At 44.4% G+C, this 21,160-nt stretch overlaps 8 protein-coding genes across 14 annotated transcripts in view; 4 read left to right on the forward strand and 4 right to left on the reverse strand.

Annotated features, from left to right (window-relative positions):
• Positions 1–114: 114 nt before the first annotated feature.
• Positions 115–2,687, forward strand: LOC108157295 (arrestin domain-containing protein 3). Its single transcript, XM_017289297.2, has 4 exons — positions 115–599; positions 1,187–1,536; positions 1,596–2,154; positions 2,224–2,687. The coding sequence occupies exons 1-4, from the start codon at positions 488–490 to the stop codon at positions 2,493–2,495; spliced, it is 1,293 nt and encodes a 430-aa protein (XP_017144786.1). The 5' UTR covers positions 115–487; the 3' UTR covers positions 2,496–2,687.
• Positions 2,688–2,778: 91 nt separating this feature from the next.
• LOC108157296 (arrestin domain-containing protein 17) lies at positions 2,779–4,567 on the reverse strand. Its single transcript, XM_017289298.2, has 3 exons — positions 4,405–4,567; positions 3,167–4,144; positions 2,779–3,085 (listed from the first exon to the last, which is right to left on the reverse strand). Exons 1-3 carry the CDS (start codon positions 4,514–4,516, stop codon positions 2,931–2,933), a joined length of 1,245 nt encoding a protein of 414 aa, XP_017144787.1. The 5' UTR covers positions 4,517–4,567; the 3' UTR covers positions 2,779–2,930.
• A 299-nt stretch (positions 4,568–4,866) lies between these two features.
• On the reverse strand, positions 4,867–6,875 carry LOC108157643 (arrestin domain-containing protein 3). The gene is made up of 4 exons (XM_017289790.2): positions 6,750–6,875; positions 6,353–6,678; positions 5,644–6,292; positions 4,867–5,577 (listed from the first exon to the last, which is right to left on the reverse strand). The coding sequence occupies exons 1-4, from the start codon at positions 6,859–6,861 to the stop codon at positions 5,177–5,179; spliced, it is 1,488 nt and encodes a 495-aa protein (XP_017145279.1). The 5' UTR covers positions 6,862–6,875; the 3' UTR covers positions 4,867–5,176.
• On the reverse strand, positions 6,858–9,530 carry LOC108157644. The gene is made up of 3 exons (XM_017289791.2): positions 9,066–9,530; positions 8,148–8,918; positions 6,858–8,088 (listed from the first exon to the last, which is right to left on the reverse strand). The coding sequence occupies exons 1-3, from the start codon at positions 9,217–9,219 to the stop codon at positions 7,904–7,906; spliced, it is 1,110 nt and encodes a 369-aa protein (XP_017145280.1). The 5' UTR covers positions 9,220–9,530; the 3' UTR covers positions 6,858–7,903.
• An 83-nt stretch (positions 9,531–9,613) lies between these two features.
• Positions 9,614–14,836, reverse strand: LOC108156790 (arrestin domain-containing protein 17). The gene is made up of 4 exons (XM_017288467.2): positions 13,947–14,836; positions 13,021–13,373; positions 12,093–12,951; positions 9,614–12,030 (listed from the first exon to the last, which is right to left on the reverse strand). The coding sequence occupies exons 1-4, from the start codon at positions 14,059–14,061 to the stop codon at positions 11,819–11,821; spliced, it is 1,539 nt and encodes a 512-aa protein (XP_017143956.1). The 5' UTR covers positions 14,062–14,836; the 3' UTR covers positions 9,614–11,818.
• A 388-nt stretch (positions 14,837–15,224) lies between these two features.
• Positions 15,225–16,351, forward strand: LOC108157290 (pyridoxine-5'-phosphate oxidase). Its single transcript, XM_017289289.2, has 3 exons — positions 15,225–15,355; positions 15,419–15,478; positions 15,548–16,351. Coding segments are annotated over exons 1-3 (741 nt in total). The 5' UTR covers positions 15,225–15,354; the 3' UTR covers positions 16,228–16,351.
• Positions 16,352–16,452: 101 nt separating this feature from the next.
• LOC108157291 (pyridoxine/pyridoxamine 5'-phosphate oxidase) lies at positions 16,453–17,325 on the forward strand. The gene is made up of 2 exons (XM_017289290.2): positions 16,453–17,109; positions 17,169–17,325. The coding sequence occupies exons 1-2, from the start codon at positions 16,498–16,500 to the stop codon at positions 17,241–17,243; spliced, it is 687 nt and encodes a 228-aa protein (XP_017144779.1). The 5' UTR covers positions 16,453–16,497; the 3' UTR covers positions 17,244–17,325.
• A 2,161-nt stretch (positions 17,326–19,486) lies between these two features.
• The window catches only part of LOC108157385 (diacylglycerol kinase eta), a 41,206-nt gene continuing 39,532 nt past the window's right edge, over positions 19,487–21,160 (forward strand). For 4 of the 7 annotated variants that reach the window (XM_017289416.2, XM_017289418.2, XM_017289419.2 and 1 more), the window contains exon 1: positions 19,489–20,164. In XM_017289416.2, coding sequence (XP_017144905.1) covers positions 19,925–20,164 — 240 coding nt within the window. In that variant the 5' untranslated portion in view covers positions 19,489–19,924. Of the gene's footprint in view, positions 20,165–21,160 lie in introns of all 7 variants that reach the window. The other 3 variants (XM_017289422.2, XM_017289417.2, XM_017289421.2) reach the window with 3 other exon arrangements.

Consider the following 21,160-nt stretch of genomic DNA (forward strand, 5'->3'; position numbering starts at 1 on the left):
TTCAATTTTCATAATTAAAATCCAGGGCAACCCTAAAAGGCCCCACTTTTTCAGACAGCTGTTTTTGGAAATTGAACTTTTTGGAGCCTAAAATATCATTTGATAAGATTTTTGTTTTTGTCTCTTGACCTCGAAATTCGTAACAAAAGCCAAGAATATCAGTGTAACAACAACAACAAGAACGGCCTACAGAATGTGACGTATCTTTGGGAGAGCGCACGCCCCAAAGCTCCAATCGGCAAAAGCTCTCGCTCTCACCAACTGATGATGTCACGCCAGCTGCTCCACCACTCTACCTCTCTTTTCCAGAGCTTCTGAAACTTATTTACCCGTTCATTTTCGTTTCGGTCGGTTGTTGTTTGGTCTGTTTTTTTGCGTGTACGCAGAATAAATACATATATTCTACAAATGTGCCTTCAATAATAACATTTTAAATTGGTGTGCTGCACGCCATTTGAAAAATTGAGAGTTTAGTTTAGAAGCCAAAATGCCTACGGTCTGTACCTTTGAACTAGATCACCGCGATCCAATTTACTACAGCGGCGAGGTAATCAATGGACGCATTAATCTCCATACAGATTCCAACAAGTCGGTGAATGGTAAGAGCCTAACACAACTATTAATAAAGTGCTCTTATCGCTATAGTGATAAGCAATGCGATGCAACAATGAGCAACACAACCGGTTTAAAAGAATGTTAAGAAGTGAAAACCAGTTTAAGATACCATATAAATGATAAACATTTCATATCTAGAGGGAATTCCTTATAGTTTGGTAGTCTTTGTTTGGGTCTAGGTCGCTCTCTGTTGACATAAATAAGCTTTGTACACACGTCCATAGTAAGTACATAAACATGTGCATATACTATTTATAAGTATTTCTGTTGAAAGATAATTATTATTTTGAATTGGTGAGAGAGCAACAAGTCGAAACGCACCATACAGTGGGATGGATGAAAGCTCTAACGATTTCTGTGTAGTTCATTGGCTTGTGTTCGAATTATATCGACATTCATCCCACTGTTTGCTAAACGACTCACGAATCGAATCGAACAGAACGACGCCGGCGGAATAGGAAGAAGAACAGAAGAAGAGTCAATGAAAATGAGAGTACAGTGTTGCCTCAAGACAGGGATATCTCGAACGCACTAATTTAATTTGATTCCCGTTTGTCGCTCTCCCTTCCAGAGGTCTATATACTCTTCCGTGGCGAGGCGAAAGTGAGCTGGGACGAACACAAGACCCGGACAAGCAATGGAAAGACGCAACACTACACTGAAAATTATCGGGGCAAGCAAGTCTATCTGAAAACCCGCACGCAAGTGTTCGGATCGGGCGATCTGCCGAGTGGCACCCACCAGTACACTTTCTGCATACCCCTGCCACTGGATTGCCCAACGTCGTGCGATATGAAATACGGAAAGATCCACTATGAGATCTCATTAGTCATCGATAAGCAGTGGGGCTTCAATAAAGACTTCAAGCAGCCGTTGACGGTGCTCCAAAGTTATAATCTAAATATGTCCCCAGAGCTATTGGTGAGCATATAAATAGATTTTTTATTTATTCATTTACTAATGCGTTCTGTTCTTTGTAGATTCCCCTCGTACGTGAGGATGTCAAGTATTTCTGCTGTTGGCCCTGCACCTCCGGTCCGGTACTGTCCACCCTCATTATTCCCTTTGGTGGCTACGCGCCGGGCCAAAAGATTCACTATACCCTGGAGATAGACAATAAGTCGGGTGCCTATGACCTGGACGGCATTGAGCTGCAGCTGAAACAAGTCTGCCTGTTCAAGGCGCAAACCCCCCATCACAAGACCCGTGATATCGAGAAGAAGCTGCATGGCTGTTGCCAGGGAGAGCGAGTACTGCGTTTCTCCAAGCGCATTATCAAAGGCAGCCTGCTCATTCCGTCGGTGCCGCCGTCCTCGAGGACAGATTCCATCATAACCATTAGCTACAGCGTACTCTTCTCGATCAAAATGGGCGACTGCCACATGGACTCGGAGTTCGATGTCCCCATTGTGATTGGCACTATACCCCTGGCGCAGAGCGCTGAAGATCCCACGCATGTGGCCGAATGGATACCGCATACGCCCGATACTCCGGCGGGAGCGACTGGTGGGGATATGCCACCCAGCTATGACAATTGCAGTAAGTTCTGGATTGATCCTTTGTTTTTCTGATATCTCTGTAGCATTTGTCTTTTTGTTTTCCCCTCAGAGCCGCCATCCTTCGAGGAGGCCACGAACTTGGGCGACAGGTTCATTGACACGGACGTGGACGAGCACAATCGTACGAATGACTTCATACCCCGCTATCCCATGTACACGAATTTTGCACAGCCCACGGCACCGCCAGAGCCAAGCGACTCTCCACCCTCGACTGTACCAGTTCTGTCGCTGCCCCATGGCCCCACTGCTCCAACGAATGCAGAGAACACGAATGGAGCTAGTGAAAGTGGAACAACATATGGCTGGAATGCCAATATGTAGGAGTCTCCCACAGTCAGACTTAGTGAGAAATGAGAATCTTGATTGTCGTACAATCCCTTTTAAGTGATTCATTTAGCATTTGTATCTTTTACGCACACATTTTTAATGTGCCCTTAATTATGCAAAACAACGCTTCGAATTGATTGAAGATATTAATATTATAAGTTTATTTTAAGAGACTTGTCGTGCACTCTGATCAATGATAATTAGAACTACCAAAAAGGACTACGGAGGACACGTGTCTGAAAAGGATATACTCCCACATAAACAACAAAACAACAAATTTAATGTTGTTAGATATATTTTGTGAACTATTAAATGTTATTTTTTAATAAATTATATCTGTAATACCAACAAATTTTGATTGTAAAAAAAATTTTTTTGTTATGAATTTCTTAGTTTGTAAAATAAATAGTTTGTAAATACACTGCCCACTCAATGGGACACGATCTCTTCTTGGGTCTGGTTCTGGTCCAGTTCGTAGTAGAGATAACGTGGCTTAAAGTCCAGTTGCTCCCCGGACAGGGCATGCTTGTTGTTCTTATTCAAATTGGTGGCCGTCATAAATTCCGCCTCGCGAAAATTGGAGGCTATAAAAAGGGTGGGAGGAAGATGGCAAGGGTGAGCATTGGCATGTCTCAAATCAATCAAAATCAAAAAATACAACATACCCAATGAGGTCATGGAAACGCTAAAGTCGGGAGCCAATTTCGTGGCTGCGCCCGGCGTGGGCGTCTGTTCCGGGGCCGAGGCATTCAGGGGATCCATTGAACGTATAGAATTCGGACAGGGTGGCGTCACGTTGCCAATGGTAATGGGGATTTGTGCCATGATGGAGCGCTTCTCCTGCTGCGTGCGCACTAGGACCTCTACCTCGTAGTTGATCTGCAGGCAGGCGCAGGCTGCCGAGTCTAATGTGGCCGGCGTCTGGGGCACTTGGAGCATATGAAGGTGTTGGAAATGCTCCAGCTCGCTACGGGGCAGGCTGACCAGTTCGTGGCCGCTGCTCAGAAGCGTTTGCCTCTCGACTTTGATGTCCCGGCGCTTTGGTTTGTTCGTTTGCAGGCCCACATAGGTGCTGACCATGTTGAGCCTGTAGACCACCTCCGTGAGCAGCAGCTGCTGGGGATTGTGCAGCTTCACATGCACCGAAATACCCGCCCCGGGCGAGTATCCCTGGCGGGGAATCTGCAAATTCAGCTGCAGGGGTTTCTGCCAGAACTTCATTCGTGGCGTCTGCTCCAGACACTGCACTTCTCCGAATCGGGACTCCTTGCACAGTTCGCTCTCGGAGTAGACCTGCAGCTGGCGTGTGTGGATCACATCTATTGATCGATCCGCACTACTGTGAATGAGCAGCTGCAAAGTATATCGGATGTGTCCATGGGCGCCCTCATGGCTGCTGGGACAATTCTTGGGCAACTTCACATGGAAACCATAGCTATAGGTGCCAGCCTCTATGATCTGTGGCTGTGATGCCTCCGATCCCACAAAGTAGTCGATTTTAGCAAAGTAATCCACACGATTCTCAAAGGCCAAAGGCTGCTTTTCCACTTGAAGATTTTGCTGCTGGGATTTCTTCGGTTTTCCTGACTTTTGTGGCTTCAGCCATCCAGTGGCTGCAAATCCGTTTGCTTCCAGGGAAATGGCTGGAAATTCAATGGGATTTTGTTATATATTTCTGGGTTTTTTTACCACACAATTTTGTACACTCTGGAACACACAGCAGTAAATAATGATAAGGTTATCAACCTGGCAATCAATAAATAAAGCCACTTTCACTCGGGTCCAAGGCCCATTATCAGCTAAACCATAAATGGAACTTGATCTTGATCCCCGGTGATTCATACCGCACTTGAGGGTTCTTATCAATGGAGTATCCCCATGAGTCACTTCTCACTTCTCTTACCTTTTATTAGGGCACGCTCCGTTAGGGTTAGATATATGTGACCATTAACTGTCTCCCCGGCTCGATAGACCCCACTGGGGCTGTCCAATTGCATGTCACAGCGGTAGTTCATTCTGTCAGACTCGACTCTCTTCACTCGACGACTGCTCGGCGATGTCTGGCACTTGTCGACAATATGTTCGCCCATTAAAACTGGCAAACTATTCAGGCCTTATCGGTTATACTATAGGTGTGAATGCTACCAGCGATACCATGGTTATTATCGCCTCTATCTAATCAATCTCCGACTGGGTCTTGGACTCCGATGGCAGTCGTTATCGATTTTGGCCAACAATTTATAATTTAATTAAAATGCATTACATCGAGTCGAGTGTCAGGTGTAGCATACATATGGGGAGGGTCCGTCCACTGCCACTAACGCCACTCACGATTCAAGGACGATCCAATTAACAAATTGATTTGTAGGTATACCTTTATTTATTGTCCACTGATGAACGTATTAGTCTGTACTTATGATAATTATTGTGGTAAATATAATAAATCGAATATATTTTTATATGGATTGGATGCAAAAAAGCATATAGTATATCTATATGCTGGAAAAATGTATGTTTTTTGGCACTTCAATAAGTTCGTTTCACTCTGTAATCCTCGGACGACGGACTCGGGTCCACCCTACAAAATGTATATGGATTAAGCCTTTTGGTTTGAACACTTATGTTACTTAGGATGTTAATACGTATATCGCTATCGATTTAAGACACTTTTATTCCTAAAATAGATGCTCATCCTGCTGAATGGCCTCTATCTGGCGAGGGCGTGATCGTGGCTGATGCACTTGTGCTGGCACATCCACCTCCACCTCCACTGGCACCTGCACCTGCACTTCGTTCTCATTCTCTAGCTCCACTTGTTCGGACAGCGGACCGCAAAGGGAACCAAAGGTGTCCAGACTACGACCCGTTTGATCGGTGTTCAAAGAGCCATACGAACGATACAGCTGCATATCCAGACCGGAATCCTCCATTCCCGGGGCCGGAGCCCTTCCAATAAAAGTGCTGAATCCTGGAAATTTGGGCATATGGATTTGATGGAGGACCACATGTTGGCCGCCATGGCTTTCCAGGGTCTGTTGGCTGCCTGCAAGAGTGGCAAAGCTGAAGGAAGGTGGAACTGCAAGAAAAATTAAGAAGAAAGAAAATTAGATCAAAACCCAGTCTTGGATTGCATTACACTTACGGCAACTATCGTACGAGGGCGGCTCATCATCATCTATCGCCTGATGCGGATCATCCGTAGTCGTCTCCAGGATCGTCTCCTCTTCCTCGACCACCACTGGGGGACGGGGTGACACTCGCTCTATCAGTCGCTGCCTCTCCGGGGTGGTTGTCCTCACCGTCGGTTGTGTGGTGTGGACGGAGCTCCGCAAATGCTGCAGGGATGTGGTGCCCACAATAATGGGCACGGACAGGTCCGTGTCGTAGTGAAAGCAGCCCGTCTTTAGCTTCACCTGCAGCGTGTAGTGGAGAAAGACAATGTAATTGGTGTTCAAGGTGGAACGGGGCGTGTCCATGGGCACGCAGATGCTGGACTCATACTGCCGCTTGGACAGCCGCAGAGTGCGATCCGTGATCAATTCCTTGGTCAGCGTTTTGGTATAGAAATTGCGCTTTACGGGTTTGCGAGAGAGGAAGACAAAGTGCTGCCTGATGGAGACCTCCACGCCGATGATGTCGTAGTGCGGCGATTGATTGTCCACCTCCAGGCGGAAGGGCACCTCCTGCAAGGGCGTAAACCCAGAGGCAGGCAAGGCCAGGGACGAGCAAATGGGACCCGAAACGCAGGGCCAATGGCAAAGATACTTCACGTTCTCATCCTTGACCGGAAGCTGCATGTAAGATACGTTGTAGATATCATAGGAAAATGCTCTAAAGTTCAAGGAACCCACCGCAAACTCTGTATTGAAGTTAAGATCCAATGTCTGCACAACTGTGATGGGCTTGCGAAAGACCTCATCGAATCCCCAGGGCTTGTCGATGGTCAGGGAGATGGTATAGGCAATGTAGCCATAGGGCCCCTTGCAGCTGCTTGGACAATCGGGCGGGATGCGCAGAGTCAGGACGTAGACATGGACGCCAGCACGGAACAGGGTGTTGTCGAAGACATTCGTGCGGGAGTGCAGGTACTGCTGATGGCCCGAATAGTTGGCCGTTTCGCTCTTCCCGCTCATTGTCCACTGAACCTTGGCCTCGCCCTCCAGTGTCACATAGACCGCTAGGAATTGAATGGAATTGTAGCTCCTTTATGGTTGATATTCCTCTGATATTTCTGATCCAAGGACTCACCATTGACGCGCTTCACCTTATCCGTTCGTAACAGAATGCGTCCGCTAATGTACTCTCCGCTATTGTAGACGGGATTCAGTCGATCTAGCTGAAAAACACAGGTGGTGGGCATGGCTTCGCTTCAAATTTTTCACTTTTACTGCATTCGAAAGGATATCAACAAAAGAAAAAACCGCAGAGAGCCAACACAGCCCAACTTCCACACAGCCAGACGCGCACTGAGCTCTCTCTGCGGCACGGACCTCTTTGTGTTGTGTGGCATACAGCATCCGCCACTGCCAACAGTGCCGCCACTGCCGCCACCGTCTTTCAGGCTTTCCCTTTTTCGGTGGTTTGGGGCAGGATTGGCGGACTGGCGGCGGGACAACGAATCAATAAGTTGGCGCCTTGCGTCTGTGCAGCCTGTGTCTACTGTCTGCTTCTGGTCTAATATTTCAACGCGAATCGCTCGGAAATGAAGCCGCCGCCACTGACTATCCGGCTCTCTCTTTCTCTCTCTCTCTCTCTGTTTCTGTTTCTGTCTTTCTTTCTCTCCTTTCGGTTTCCTTTGTTGAGCCACAAAACAAAAACATGGCCAAAAACGCAACGGGGCGGATGCTGGCGAGGTCAGGAGCCAACAATATCTGCCTACATACGAGTAAGAGTATTACCATACATCAATTCTTGACCAAACACAAAAGCAATCAAAGTGCGTCACGACAAAGTACATTATTGGATGTTTTGTATTGGGTGTTGGCCTCCAACCCGTTCGACCACTTTGTTGCCACATTATGTGGCACAATTAAGACCTCGACATCTTTTTGGGTGGTTTGCTTTTGCTCCATTAATTTTGCATGCATAATTGCGATAATGAAGTGGAGAGTAGATTGGATTAAGGGTTGGCAAATACAGACAAAGGATGGAAGATGAGATAACGTGCCTGTATCGAAGGAGAGTATGACATTTCGGCTACTTTTATATACTGTTAATAGAGTAACAATGAGAGAATGAGATTCTAAGGTTAATGGGGACACTCCCTCCCTCGATTCCCATTGTATAGTTTATTCGCTCATTTAAGTTGCGCTTAAATTCCAGTAATTTCCAAACGTATATCATTATAAACATGGGAATTCCATGGCATAATTTTCTAATGATATTCCCCAGTCAGGCACGTGCTATGGTAGCAATCTTCTATAGAAATACCGCATTAAAAATTGCACATACGACTGTTTCTTCTGGCATGTCAGTAATTTAATCCGATCGGAGTGTTTATTTTGGGCCAGGGCACCACTTTCATGGGAATAGTAGCTGTGGGCCAGTAGCTGATTAATTGGCTCAAACAATTCGCTTTGACTAAGGGCTAAAAGTAGAACCAAGTGTGAAGAGATCATGACAGGACAGGTATAGTGGCATACTCACCTAAATTCACAAAACAAAGACGGGAAGATTCAACGATAGAAATAGCAGGTGGTGCTGAAGTTCCCACACAAATTGGCAGCCTTAGAGGAGGTTTCATGTGGCTTAGAGTCTCGATATAATAACTGATTTCTATGGGTTGTGTCTGCCTTTCATCAGTCATAATCGGGGAGGTCAAAGGCAAACGAAGTTCAGCTTGGAATTCGGAGCACTCTGATAGGATACGTATGACTTTTTTAATCTTTCTTTCAGGATTTTGACCCTCATAATAGATACACTGACATAGCCGTGTGATGGCAGCAGAGCCATTCTTCGATGCCACTTTATAGACAACACTTTGACCTGGCACAAAGACACTTCTTGGAAGCCAAAGTCTCAGGCATGATTCCTCCTTCATTTGCGGCTTGAGATCTGTAAGTGCGAGGCTTCTTCTGATGACCAAACGCTGCGTGAAGCACTTGAAGTGTTTGCTCCTTCGTTCAATAATCACTTTAAGGGTATACTCGACAGAGCCATGACCAACTCGACAAGTGGCTGGCAGACTTTCGGGAAGTTCAAAGTCAAAGTTCCACAGTTGGGTAATGCCCGGAAGTAGGCGTTGTCCAGCGGTCAACTTCTTAACTTGATTTATGTGAACTTTGCTGCCTGTGTAATCCACTTTGGTTGGCTCCTCCAGGCAGCTCCTGGAGCTGTCGTTGTGTTCAATTTGTGGTGGTCCCCCGAGGGACTCCTTCCAGTGTACATAGCTGATGCCACTTAGGATGATGCTTATGCCTGTGAAAGGTACGAGATCAGTATGAGCGATGGCCTATCTAACATATATGTCTTCCCATTGTCTCTTCTTATCTAATCACTGCTCACGAACGTATAAAATCTCAAACAGATACCAAACTAATTTGCCTAATGGCACCTGCCACTTACCCTCCACGGGAACAGGCTTCTTGAGGTCCACTTTTATTGAGAGACAACCCGAAATTTGTTCACCAGTGTAGTACACGGCAGCGGCACGCGATAAATTAAAAACACAATCTATTGGCATTTTCACTGGCCAATCGTTTGGCAAATTGCATATCATTAACAAAAGAAAAAGAATTATATGTATAATTTGTAATATAATTTCACTACACGCGATTGAGACCCCCGAACATTGAGGCGACTCGAAGTGCGGCCCCGTCGACAGGCGGCAGACAAGTGACTGCGACAACTTGGGGCCTCTGATGGAGCTCTGAAAGTACTAGCCACACGCCACACAATTGTACGCGTACAACGGATTTTGTTGTTACTTTTTGTGATTTTGCGATTTTGTGGGTCGACGTCTGTTTTGGCTGGACTGGAAATAAAGATAAATTACGAGTACGTTTACGACTTGGCTTAGGGTTTGAGATTTCTGTTTCTGGCGGAACAGATGAATGTATAGCCCCCAAAAGCGAAGGAGAATCCAATGAACTTTAGTATGAACTACAGTTTTCTCTGATTTACATATACTATGTTGCTTTATTGACTTTGGATTTAATCGAATTGAAGACAGATAAGACTTAGGGATAGTATACTTATAAGATTTCTGGTTAGACTGGCTTTTGAAAATCAAAGGAAGAAATCAAAGTATATATTGTATACGAGGAGAGTCACACAATCGAAATATAAAGGTAGAGCAAAAGACACTTCACTTTCTATATATATGTTTTCCATAATGTGTATAATATTTTTGTATGTTTAGACACCTATGTTAAAAGGTTATTATGATGCTTCAACTAAAAATTCTTCATGAGAAATCATAAATAAACGCAGAAGAATTTGGCTAAATTTTGTGTAAATTTTCGCATATTTTTTGTTTGTTTAATATTCTATACATTGAATATTTGGAAAATGTTAATTTCGTATGTTAATTGTAGTTTTTTTATTCGGTTAAAATTGTGCAGATTTGTTTTGGGTTCTGTTCTGGTTTATCGTTTAGCTTAGGCCTAGAAAGAGTGTTTTCTTTTCTTCTATGTTTTAACTACGTTTTTTCTTTCGTACTCGTATATATTCGTGGCCAGTGCTCACTGTATATGTATAGGTGTATACATTTTTGACAACTTTTATTTAGCTTTATCAAACAAATGCATGAGAAACTCAATTCTTTTTAAGAGACAAGGGACAGAAAAAGAGAATGGAAGACAAGAATTAAGGTTTGAGTGAAATTTAGGCATAGTTTAAAGTGAAGGTTAGAAAGCATAGCTTGAAAGTTATAGTTTAAATAAATAAGGAAAATTCAAATCGGTTTATTCTAGATAGATTCTACTCTGCTGCAAAATACATACTATATTTTTTATACGGTTTTCGCTTCTATAAAAATGTTCGATTTTCTATCTCCGATTTCCATTCCAATCCTTTTCTATATAATATTTTGATTACGAGTAAATATGTAATTGTTGTATTGGTGTTTTTCGTTTTTTTTAATCATTTCTTTTCATAGCTAAAGGATAGCTCTCCTCCTCCTCCCGGTGTGCTGGTGGTCACCTCCTCATCCATCATTGCTGCTGTCGCCACCTCCGTTGCCGATTCCGGGTTCAGGGCGAGGCGCAGCTGGGCATTGGCCTCATCGTAAAGCGTCTCTGTAGCAGGATCAGGTACAGGATCGTATATCAGAGTTCAGAACAATATGTTGAGGTGTCGTTTAGGGTGTGGTCGTGGTCGGTTATGGACGGTACAAAATATGTAGCATGTTGCATGTTGTGGGGAGCGGTAACAAGAGAACAAATTTACAAGTTAAGCACATTTTTTGAAAAACCCTTGCAGTTGGCTTACATCTAATTATAAGAAAAATGCATAGTACGAAAAGATAGAAGTTGAGAAAAATGATATAGTATATGTTGTAGTTCTTATATCATAAATCGATTATATATTCAGCTTAAGGTTTAATCAATGCTCAAAGAAAGCATTAAATTCAATATAATGATATTTTGTTGTTTATAAATATATATTTTTCATATCAATTGGAATTCAAATGTTAATTTCTAAATTAAAAAGTTTATATATGTATTTTTCATTGAAATATAATGGAAATAATGGAATTATTTGGAGCAAATGCACAATAATTTGTTACTAATTTAATGGAATAAACACTTGGACAATTTCATATTTAAATATAAATATGATAAAACGTGCAATTTAATGTATTACAGAATTTCATTTATAATAAGAATAAATATTGAATATGATATTTGAGTAAGTAATATTCTGATAAGTAAAGAGATAGCAAAAGAGGAATATATTGAACAAGACAGGACAGGACAGACTGGAAAAAGGGCTCGGAAGAACACTCTAAAGGCTTAAAAATACACAGACGGACAGATGAAGAGCTTGACGAGACAACAGATTAAAGGTATACAAATAGATAACATCACTGTACATATTTTTAAGAACATCAGACAAATACAGACAGTTGGAATAGTTTTTAAACAGACAAAGTTTATAGACCATTTCATATGGATTTTTCTCTCTCAATACTTTAACAGAATACAAAAGATTAAAGAACAATTTTCTAACTACTTTTAAGTAAAGGAATAAAATAAGAAATTGCTGTAGAAAATGCCACTCAGCCATTCAATTTTTTAGTTTTGCTTTTGCTTTGGTTCTTTTTGCAGTTTTTGTTAAACAATTTTGTTTTTTTTTTATGTTTTGGAGGGGATGTTTTATGTGTCGGATTCATTGGAATCATCACTACCGGGCGGTATGGTCGGTGTCTCATATTCGTAATAGACCGGATAACGCGGCTTAAAGGGCTCACTTGTGGTAACAACAGCCTGAGCGGACATAATGCTGCTCATGCTAACGTTTGTTAAGAACTCAGTATCATCGCTGAATTTCTCACTCAGAGCCATAGCATCTTCATACGAGGGCGGCACTAAAAAGGAGGAGATATCTCTTATTATAAATGGAATATCTAAGCAGATTTATGTCTCATACTCATTGGTATATAATCCGGTGGATTATCGCTATCGCTGGTCACCAATATCGCTGGCAGCATGGAGGCCATGGGCGGCCTGAGGGCGGCAGTTGTTGGCGTTGATGATGGCGTGGAGCTAGTGGGCGTTGGACTGGCATTCACTATCATATTCATATTGCTATTGGTCGGCAGTAGTCCACCCACTAGACGTCCATGATTGTTGTTATTATTTGTAATGCTACTCAAATGTTGTCTCTGCTGTGCGGTAGGTGTCCTCTGATTCTGATCCCTATCCCGATTACGATCACGATCCCTATCCCGATCTCTGTGTCGCGGCCTTTGTTGTTGCGTTGACATTTGTAAATTTTGACTAACTACTTGGTGCTGTTGCTGCTGGCGATTGAAGCGCAGCAGGGCCTCCGGTCCATCCATAATCGGAATGCTGCCAATGGTCAGGGGGATCTTCAGTTTCAGCTTCCAGTGGAATTCCGTTGGTTTGACAATGATCTTAATCGAATAGTTAACACTAATGGGGCATGTGGGCTTCACCGATGTGGGCGGTATCGACGGCAGATCCAGATATCCCCTGTAGACCTTCCTCGACCAGCGCAAGACATTCCCGAACTGTTTTCGTGCTATCAGATGCTTGTCGTAGCGATACTCATGATGGGGATCGTGCGACTCGTAGCTGACTTCCTGTTTTAGCTTCACCTCACACTCGGTGATGTCGATGGAGGACTCGTTGTTGATGTACAGCACAAAGTGGATCTTCTGGCCGGGGGCATAGCCGCAGTAGGGTGTTGAGAACTTCACAGTCAGCGGTCCCGTGGGGCAGCAAAAGCTCCAGAAACGCTTACGATCGAGTATCTCCAAGGGCACCTAAATCACAGGTACAGATATAACTTTAGCTTCATTTGAAGACTTTAATACCCGATCGGGAGTACTCACTCTGTATATAGCATCGGCATTCAGGTCCAATGGTTGTATCACGGTAAATGGCAGCTTGAATACCTTTGGATATCGGCCGGCCCGCTCGATCGTCGTTATGATCTCGTAGTGTATCTGTCCGTATTTACCATCGAACGATGTTGGCAGATTGTCGGGCAGGATGACATGGAATGTGTACGAGTATTCGCCGGCGGGCCAGTCGATAAAAGAGTTGCTCGCGCACGATCCCAGCACGTACGATCTCGATGACAGATACGATCGATAGGCACGGCACATGGCGCGCTCGCTATCGCGCGGATATCCCTTTTTTATCCAGCGTATCTTGGCATATCCGCTGACAGTGACGTGGATGCCTTTAAAAAAGAGACGAGAGACATAGAGAAAAGCAGGTCAAAACAGGCCCCAAAAAACTATGACTAAGTTCGGTTCCAAATTAAATTGCAATTCGGCAAGCAACATCATCATCATCATCGTCATGAGTAGTCATCGCCGTAGACAAACCAGCCACGCCTTTAACGAGTTCATGGATAAATAAAAATGGCGGCATGCCAAAAAGAAAACACACAACACATAAACGAACCAAAAGAGTACTACCACAAGCTCCAACTAAACAGAGGTCTAAAAGGAGGGGTAGTCGTAACCGTAGACGTACCCCACCCCCCTTCCGTTCCCGCAGGAACCACGATTAATTGCATGGCACACACAAAATGGCGTCGGAGGGGCTCCCCAGATACATTTTAATAATGGCATTAGTTCGTGTCCTTCGTGCATTTAAATGCAACTAAAATGTTAAGTGAGTCATGTGTGGTATGAGCGAAACATAGAATTCTAGAATATTTGATTTAAGCTTGGGTTTAAAAAATACAAAATGTAAAAACAAAGTATTAATGGATGCATAGCACATCATATCCTTTGTTCCTGCTCACCTTTGATCCGCTTGGTGGCATCGACGCTGAGATCAACAACGCCAGATAGCTCCTGTCCGGCATAGTAGACACCTTGTGGATTATTATCAAATGATATAAGGCACTCAATTGGCATATATTGCTATATAGTTGTCGTGTGTGGTGTCTGTTCTGTGTGTGTCCCCCCTGTGTGTCTCTCTATGTGTATTGTGTGTGTGTGTGTGTGTGTTTTGTACTGTGCAAAAATCAAGCCACAGTCGTAGAAAATATCACTTTTTTTTGTTGTTGGATTTTGGTTAGAGAATATCAATTGAAATGTTTAGAAATACGAAGTTCATTTGCTATTTGATATCAAGCCCTTTGCATTTCGCTTTTGTTGTTGTACGCGCACTGCATTTGCAGTTTCTCTTGCCCCTGCGGCATACACACATGCAGCTCCAGCCACAAAAACCACCAACCGACCGACACCGACCTCCAAAATGTGGCTAAAGGGAAAGCCAAAAAAAATTTCCTTTGCTTGCTGACTGGCTTTTCCTGCCTCTTGCCCTCGCTCCGCTTTAACCTACTTTGCGCCTGTGAGTCCTAGAACTTTTTCACAGCCACAAGAAAACACTTGAAACTGCACTGATTTCTTCTTAGAGGGATATTTCTATAAATATCTTTGTTAATTTTAACTTTTTTCTCGGAATTAGAATATTTCTTTCCCCGCTCTGCCTGTCGTCTGGCCTTTCTCTATAATTTCTCGCTTGCGCTCCGCACTCGATTCGCACACGGCACACGTCCAGCAGCCGTTCGTGTTAGATTTGCTCTATCCGCATGGCATCATCGTCGCAGGACTCCAAGCCCTCAATAGCAACAACCCCTGCTAAAAGGACACAGAGAGAGAGAGAACGAAAGAGAGAATCAGTCTCACGCACGTGTTGTTTGTTTTTGTACAGATTTTTTGGCATTTCGCTTGGTCGTTTTTCGTAGCGGCAGGGTTGTCAAGTACTCCAAATATTTATTCGAAGTGTTGACACTTCTTATAAACTGTATGTAAAGTGCATTTTTATTCAAATATCAATTATCTATCAATTATTGAATCCTGGATTAAATTTATGCCGAAGAGTTTTCTTTTTTAAAAAGCAATATGTTGTCAATTTTTCAGCTCTACAACTGTACATGTCTACTGCAGGCCTATGTGCCCGCCAAAATAATAATTAGACATATATTTTACACGACACGAATATACAGTGGCGCCTGTAGACAATATCCCATACAGGCGTTTTTTAAATTAGCAATATGTTACCTTTTTCCAGCGAAGTGGCAACTCTGTCTAACAATCAGCTGTGAATTGCATTTTCATTTCAATCCAACCTATTTTTGCACTAAATAATCGAACAAGATAAGGTTTTAGCAAGCACTTATCGTGAGATCTCACCTTCTAACAAGTACGTGGCCGTGTGGTCGTAAGCGCAACAACTAATAAAACCCCAAAACCCCATACAAAACAGTGCGACTGCTGCGGACACTGCGCATTATGAACCAGGGACAACTCGAAGTGCAGCTTTCAGGTAAGTTTTCTGTGGATTTAAGTCTGAAACTGAGATGAATCATATATATTATGGATTCCCCAACCCAAGCTTTGCGCCTGAAGTACCACGAGCGCAAGGATGCCTTCCTGGAGGAGAATATCAAGATAAAGAATCCCTTTTGCATATTTCGCGATTGGTTGGAACTGGCTCTTAAGACGCCGGAGATTCTGGAGCCTAATGCAGCAGCCCTGGCCACTGTGAACCCCCAGGGAAAACCATCTAATCGCTTTGTTCTGGTCAAGGAGGCCACCGCCGAGGGGTTCACCTTCTTCACGAACTACGGGAGCCGCAAGGCCGACGATATTTTGGAAAATCCAAATGTGGCAATATCCTTCTACTGGATGCCTCTCCGACGCAGTGTTCGCATCGAGGGAGTGGCAGAGAAAATCCCTAAAGCAGACTCCCTGAAGTACTTCCATGAGCGGCCAAGGGCCAGCCAAATCGGAGCCATCGCCAGTCCTCAGAGTCGGCGCATACCCTCCAGAGGCTACCTTGATGAACTGGAGGCCGGAATCAAGGCACAACTAGGACCAGAAGAAGAGGTGCCGCTCCCCAACTGGGGTGGATATCTGGTGCGTCCCAATCTCATAGAGTTCTGGCAGGGACAGACGGATCGCCTACACGATCGCATTCGTTTTAGACGTGGCCAAGGAGTGCAGACAGAGGTCGATGGCGAGCTAATTCATGGCGGAGAAGATGGTTGGATCTACGAGCGATTGGCTCCTTAGGAATGGTAACCACAAATAATTAAGTTCCAAAATGCATTCGTTATGTCTTCCAAAGGGCTTAGTGGTAGAGAAATTGCTCAGAAATGTTATTAGTAATATGAAAATTTGAAGTTTAAAATCAAAATGTCGATTCGATTCTCATCATTTGGAAAACTCACGCTCGAAATTCCAATAATGACCTCAGTTTTGCTACCCAAACTGTGCGAGTCTCTGCACTTTGGCTAATTTCTGTGCCGTGTCCGGCCGGTCAACCGATCGCCGGGCCTTCGAATGGCCAACACACAGCCACGCGAGGAGCATAAGAGCGTCGAGGAGCCTTACCTGATCTTTCAGCAGTGGCTGGCGGCTGTTCAGCAGCAGGTGCCACAGCTGCGACCCCGTCTGGCGTGCTTGGCCACCGTAGACAAGGCCGGCGAGCCGATGACGCGGCTGACCAAAATCGAGGCTGTAAACGCCACAGGAATCACCTTCTACACGAACCTCGGGAGTCGACAGGCGGGCGAGATCAGTAGCAATCCGCACGTATCACTGCACTTCAACTGGGCACCGCTTAGGCGCAGCGTTCGCATTGCTGGATCCGCCCGGCAGGTGAGCGCTGAGCAGGCGTTGCAACAGTTTCGCAACTATCCACGCCACGTCCAGCTCTACCTCGCCTACGGTCCACAGTCGGCGCGTGCAGCCACCTCCGGCGTGTCTGGCATTTTCCACTGGTTGGCCGACCGCATGGGCTCGCTTTTTGGGCATCAGCAGTCGCCCATCCCCATGCCGACCAATTGGGGTGGATTCCTGCTGACGCCAAGTCTCTACGAGTTTGGAATGGACAATGCCGGGGCACAAGGGAGGACGTGCATGCAGTTCAGGCGCTGTCTGGCTATGCCCAGGGTAGGTCCTTTCATTTCAAAATTTTTTATGTTCAAAAGATATTCCAATGTTACATTTAGGGCACTAGAGGTAAGAACTTAAAAGTGGAAAAACATGACTGGGTTTTCGACACTTTCGTGGAGCACGATGGCTGAAACTGGGGTCATCGTCCATCCATTCATCATCTGTTAGAAAAATCTGTACCGAGAACTACCAATAAATTCTATTAATAAGAAAGTATTAATCGGTAATATGAAAGTGGGAAAGAATCTTTAGATAGGGGAGCATTATTATATTAGCATTGATATCCAAAGAATATATCTAACGATTGAAGTATGTACTACTTTAATAATGATTAGGGCCTAAAGTTCTTAAATTAATACCCATTTATTTTTAAAGGAGAAATGCATTCAACTATCCCCCCATTCAATTATCGGTAAACCCCCCGTTGCTAATGAAAAAAATGCTCCCAAAAGGTCAGAAGGCTGGCTGTTGAAAAGTGAATGCATTTAATGGCCTGTCAATCCGTAGCCTTTGGAAATTGAATTAATAGTTAACGGAGAGGGCTTATGTCATTTCCGGACTGTTGCCAGATTCAATTTAAATGAAAGTTCAGCATGGGGTGTCCCTGTCCGTGTCCGTGTCCGTATCCGTAGGTGGTGACTCTATCGCATTTAAAATGCATTAAAAACTCAGCTGGCAGTTTTCCTAATTGGAGGATACTGAAAAGAAGGCAAATATGGCTGCTTCATTTATTTGCTATGTGTGTTCGAGTGTTTGTGTGTGTGAGCCACGTGAAAATGTAATAAAATAAATAGGGAACTGCAGTCAAGCGTAAAGAGTAATGCCCGCCGGGATGTGTGGGCCGGTTGCCGGGAAAAACACACACAGGACAAGACAGGTGAGGGGGCGTCAGCGACAGCGACAGCAGACAACAAATAGTGAAAGCCAAAGCGCAAGGCCGGAAAAGCACACACCCCTTTGGGTGGCCTTTCCACCCATCCACCCCACTGGGGTTGCCACTCAACAAATTTGCTTTTGCACTCTTTTGTAATTGTGGCCCATCTCACTGTCGGGACTTCGCTTCCATTCCTACCGTTCCGCCCGTTCCTCCTCGCGACATTTGTGTGCCTCTCATTTCATTTTTCGGCTTTCCTGTTTACTTTGTCCTCGTCTCCGCTTTGCTGCTCGCATTCGCTCTCCAGCGTTTTGTTTTGCTCGGCCTATTTGCGTGGGTGTGTACTCTCTCTTTTCGTTTACCTCTCATTCCTTTGGCACGAGCCTCTCTCACACGAATGTGGTTAACAAAGGGAAGAGCACGAAAACTTGTTGGCCAGGATAATGAATCTTGCTTTGGCTGTTTTTGCTGCAGAGTTTCCAGCCTTTGTGAACTGGGAGATACATAAAATGAGAGAAAATAGAAACAGATTAAGATTGGTGGAAAAACATAGTTTTTCAGATTTATTTCAGCTTATGGAGTAGTTTTTAGGTATTTATCGATATAATTCTACGATACGTTGGAAATTTAATTGAAAAACAGGAGAGGAGTGCACCAAACATTGTCTAAAAACTAATATTTTAATTAAATACAAATTTTAAAAGTTATTCCCCCCGATTCGAACACAAACTAAACCCCCGAATTCTATCTTTCTGATATTTTAGAACACCTGACAACCCTATTTAGCCAACAAGGAGCCTCAGCGTGTGCCGTTTGGTTTGCGTTTGGGGCCCAAGCTCTGTGCCACACTCGGCGACAGCTGACAGTGAGGGTTGCGGTCTCGTACAGTACGCCGCGCGGCTCCGACTCATCCAGTCCAGAGCAGAGCAGAGCACAAAGGAAACGGGCACAGACTTCACGCACACAACACACCAAGGAAAAGCGGATGGAGAAAGGGACAACACAACCAGAAAATAAAAATAGAAAAAGAAGAGCAGGAACAATAGCTGCAGGCCTCAGGCAGCAGTGTGCTAGTGTAGAATATTTTTTTATAAAGGGAGTTTGGCGGGGCAATGAATAAACGGAATAATTAAGGGAAAATTTCAATTATTGTAAACGTAATCGTGAAGATATATTTGTATACTCGTAGATGTGAAATCTGTGTAAACTGTGAGTGTTTTTTGTGTACGACAATTTTTTGCTAGACAATTTTCTATGTGGCGTTAAATGAGTGTTTGGTGTACTCGTGATTCGGACTAGTACTCGTACTCGTGTATTTATTGAATTGATTAACGTTTTTTCCAATTGAATAATTAGTTAGTGTTGCTTAAACAAATATATACATATATACATACATATAAATATATAGATATTGGACGGTATATACATGTGTTTATGTGCAAGTATTTTTGCTAAATTTATTGATATTGAATGTATACACTTTTTGTGCTTCGCTTCGGCAAAGGACGTTGATATAATATCAATTATTGTAATATCATAAGCCACTCTTGGACCAGAGTGTGACCCTTAAGCAACCGAACAAAGGGCATAGAAACAACGTAGAGGAGAAGAAGTTATAAGGATCCTAGAGGTTGGGTGTCCATCCATTGTGTTTGTGCGTCCTGGCAGCTTTTTACATAAGCACGGAAAGCCACTGGGGACTGCCACCTGCGGCTACTGGTGCGTCCACTCTAAGCAGGGTTCCCTTTTTTATTCAACACTCTGCGTGTCCTGTGCTATTCTGCGTGTCCTTGCAACGTGACAGTCGCCCCAAGGAAGCCGCCGCCATTTCCACCCGCCGCCCGAAAGTATGCAAAGGAATTTCACAAAGCCAAGAAGAGAAAACGTAGACGTCAAAGTAAACGTAAACGTGAACGTGAATGTTAGCGAAACCCGACAATGGCCCACTTGAAACTGGACACCCTCCAAGTGGCCAGTCCCCGCAGCCCAAGGAGTGGACGCAGCCTCTCCAGTGGGAGGAGTAGTGGCTGCAGTTCGGGCAGCCTCTCGCCGGTGCCCATCATTCCGATCATTTCCATTAGCCGGGATGGCGACGACACCGAGTCGGAGTCGGAAATTGAAACGGAGCCGGCACGCCTCTTCCAGCGTCGCATGTCCACCAAACGCAACAATAATCTAGTGAGTATTGGTAGTATTTTCTCTCCTCCTCTGGCAGGGTTTCCTGTGGCTGTTTCGAGCTTAGCCACACAATGACTCGGTGGACCGGCATTACAAAGTTCCTCTCTCGAAGTTTTCCTCTAAAAGTATTCCTTCCTGACAGTTTTGCTCTGACAGAGTACCTCTGGCAGCAGTGTTCCTGCGGCAGTTTCCAGACTCAATTTCCCTTTTGGCTCTGCACAGCCTGCACTTGGCAGCAGTGAAAAGAGTCCTCCATGGCTTTATCAGCCATGCAGCGATGCAGCGGAGCGTCAGCTCTAAAGTTTCTGGAGCGGAAGTTGCATGCCACGCAAAAGAGTAGCGGCGTGGCTAGAGGGCGGAGGGAAAGGGCGTTGCGTGTGTGTCGGAGGGTTTGTGTTGCAAGTGGCGCCAGTGCCGCCGGCAGTGGCGTTTGCCAAAGGTCAGAGGCGCAGTTCAAGAAGTTGCTGAATATTTTAATGCCGCACTTCAAGTGTCAACTGTCGCATAGATCAAGGGTCGGTCTAAGCTGCTGCTATAATAATCATAATGTGCATTGAACATCAAGCTTTTAGGCGCTTCAACAGAATATCACCTCCAAAATTAAGGTCCCAGAAAAAGAACGAAATGAAGGCCATTAAACCATTCATATATTTTAATTAAATGTTGCCATAGTTGCCCAGCGGTTCTCTCAAATGAAAGAATAAAAGAAAGAAAAAAGACTGAAAGAAAACTGAGGGAAAGCACCTGAAAGACTCCGCGAAAATTTTGAAGCGAATAGGAAGCCTGAGAAAAGCTTCAATTAAGTTCTTTATGGTTTTGGTGTCACTTTGAAGCGTTCGACGCACTTCCTTTCCCCTCTCATTATCCCCTGGGACCACGCGTCGTATGAATAATTTGTTCAGAGGCAAAAGTTCAAGCCCCGCCGCATATCCTTGGGTGGGGGATTCTCCCGCGTTGCTCTGGCCATTTGATGTTAATTATACGCATCGCTGCACC

This window comes from Drosophila miranda, chromosome 2, assembly GCF_003369915.1.
Source record: "Drosophila miranda strain MSH22 chromosome 2, D.miranda_PacBio2.1, whole genome shotgun sequence".
Taxonomy (NCBI): domain Eukaryota; kingdom Metazoa; phylum Arthropoda; class Insecta; order Diptera; family Drosophilidae; genus Drosophila; species Drosophila miranda.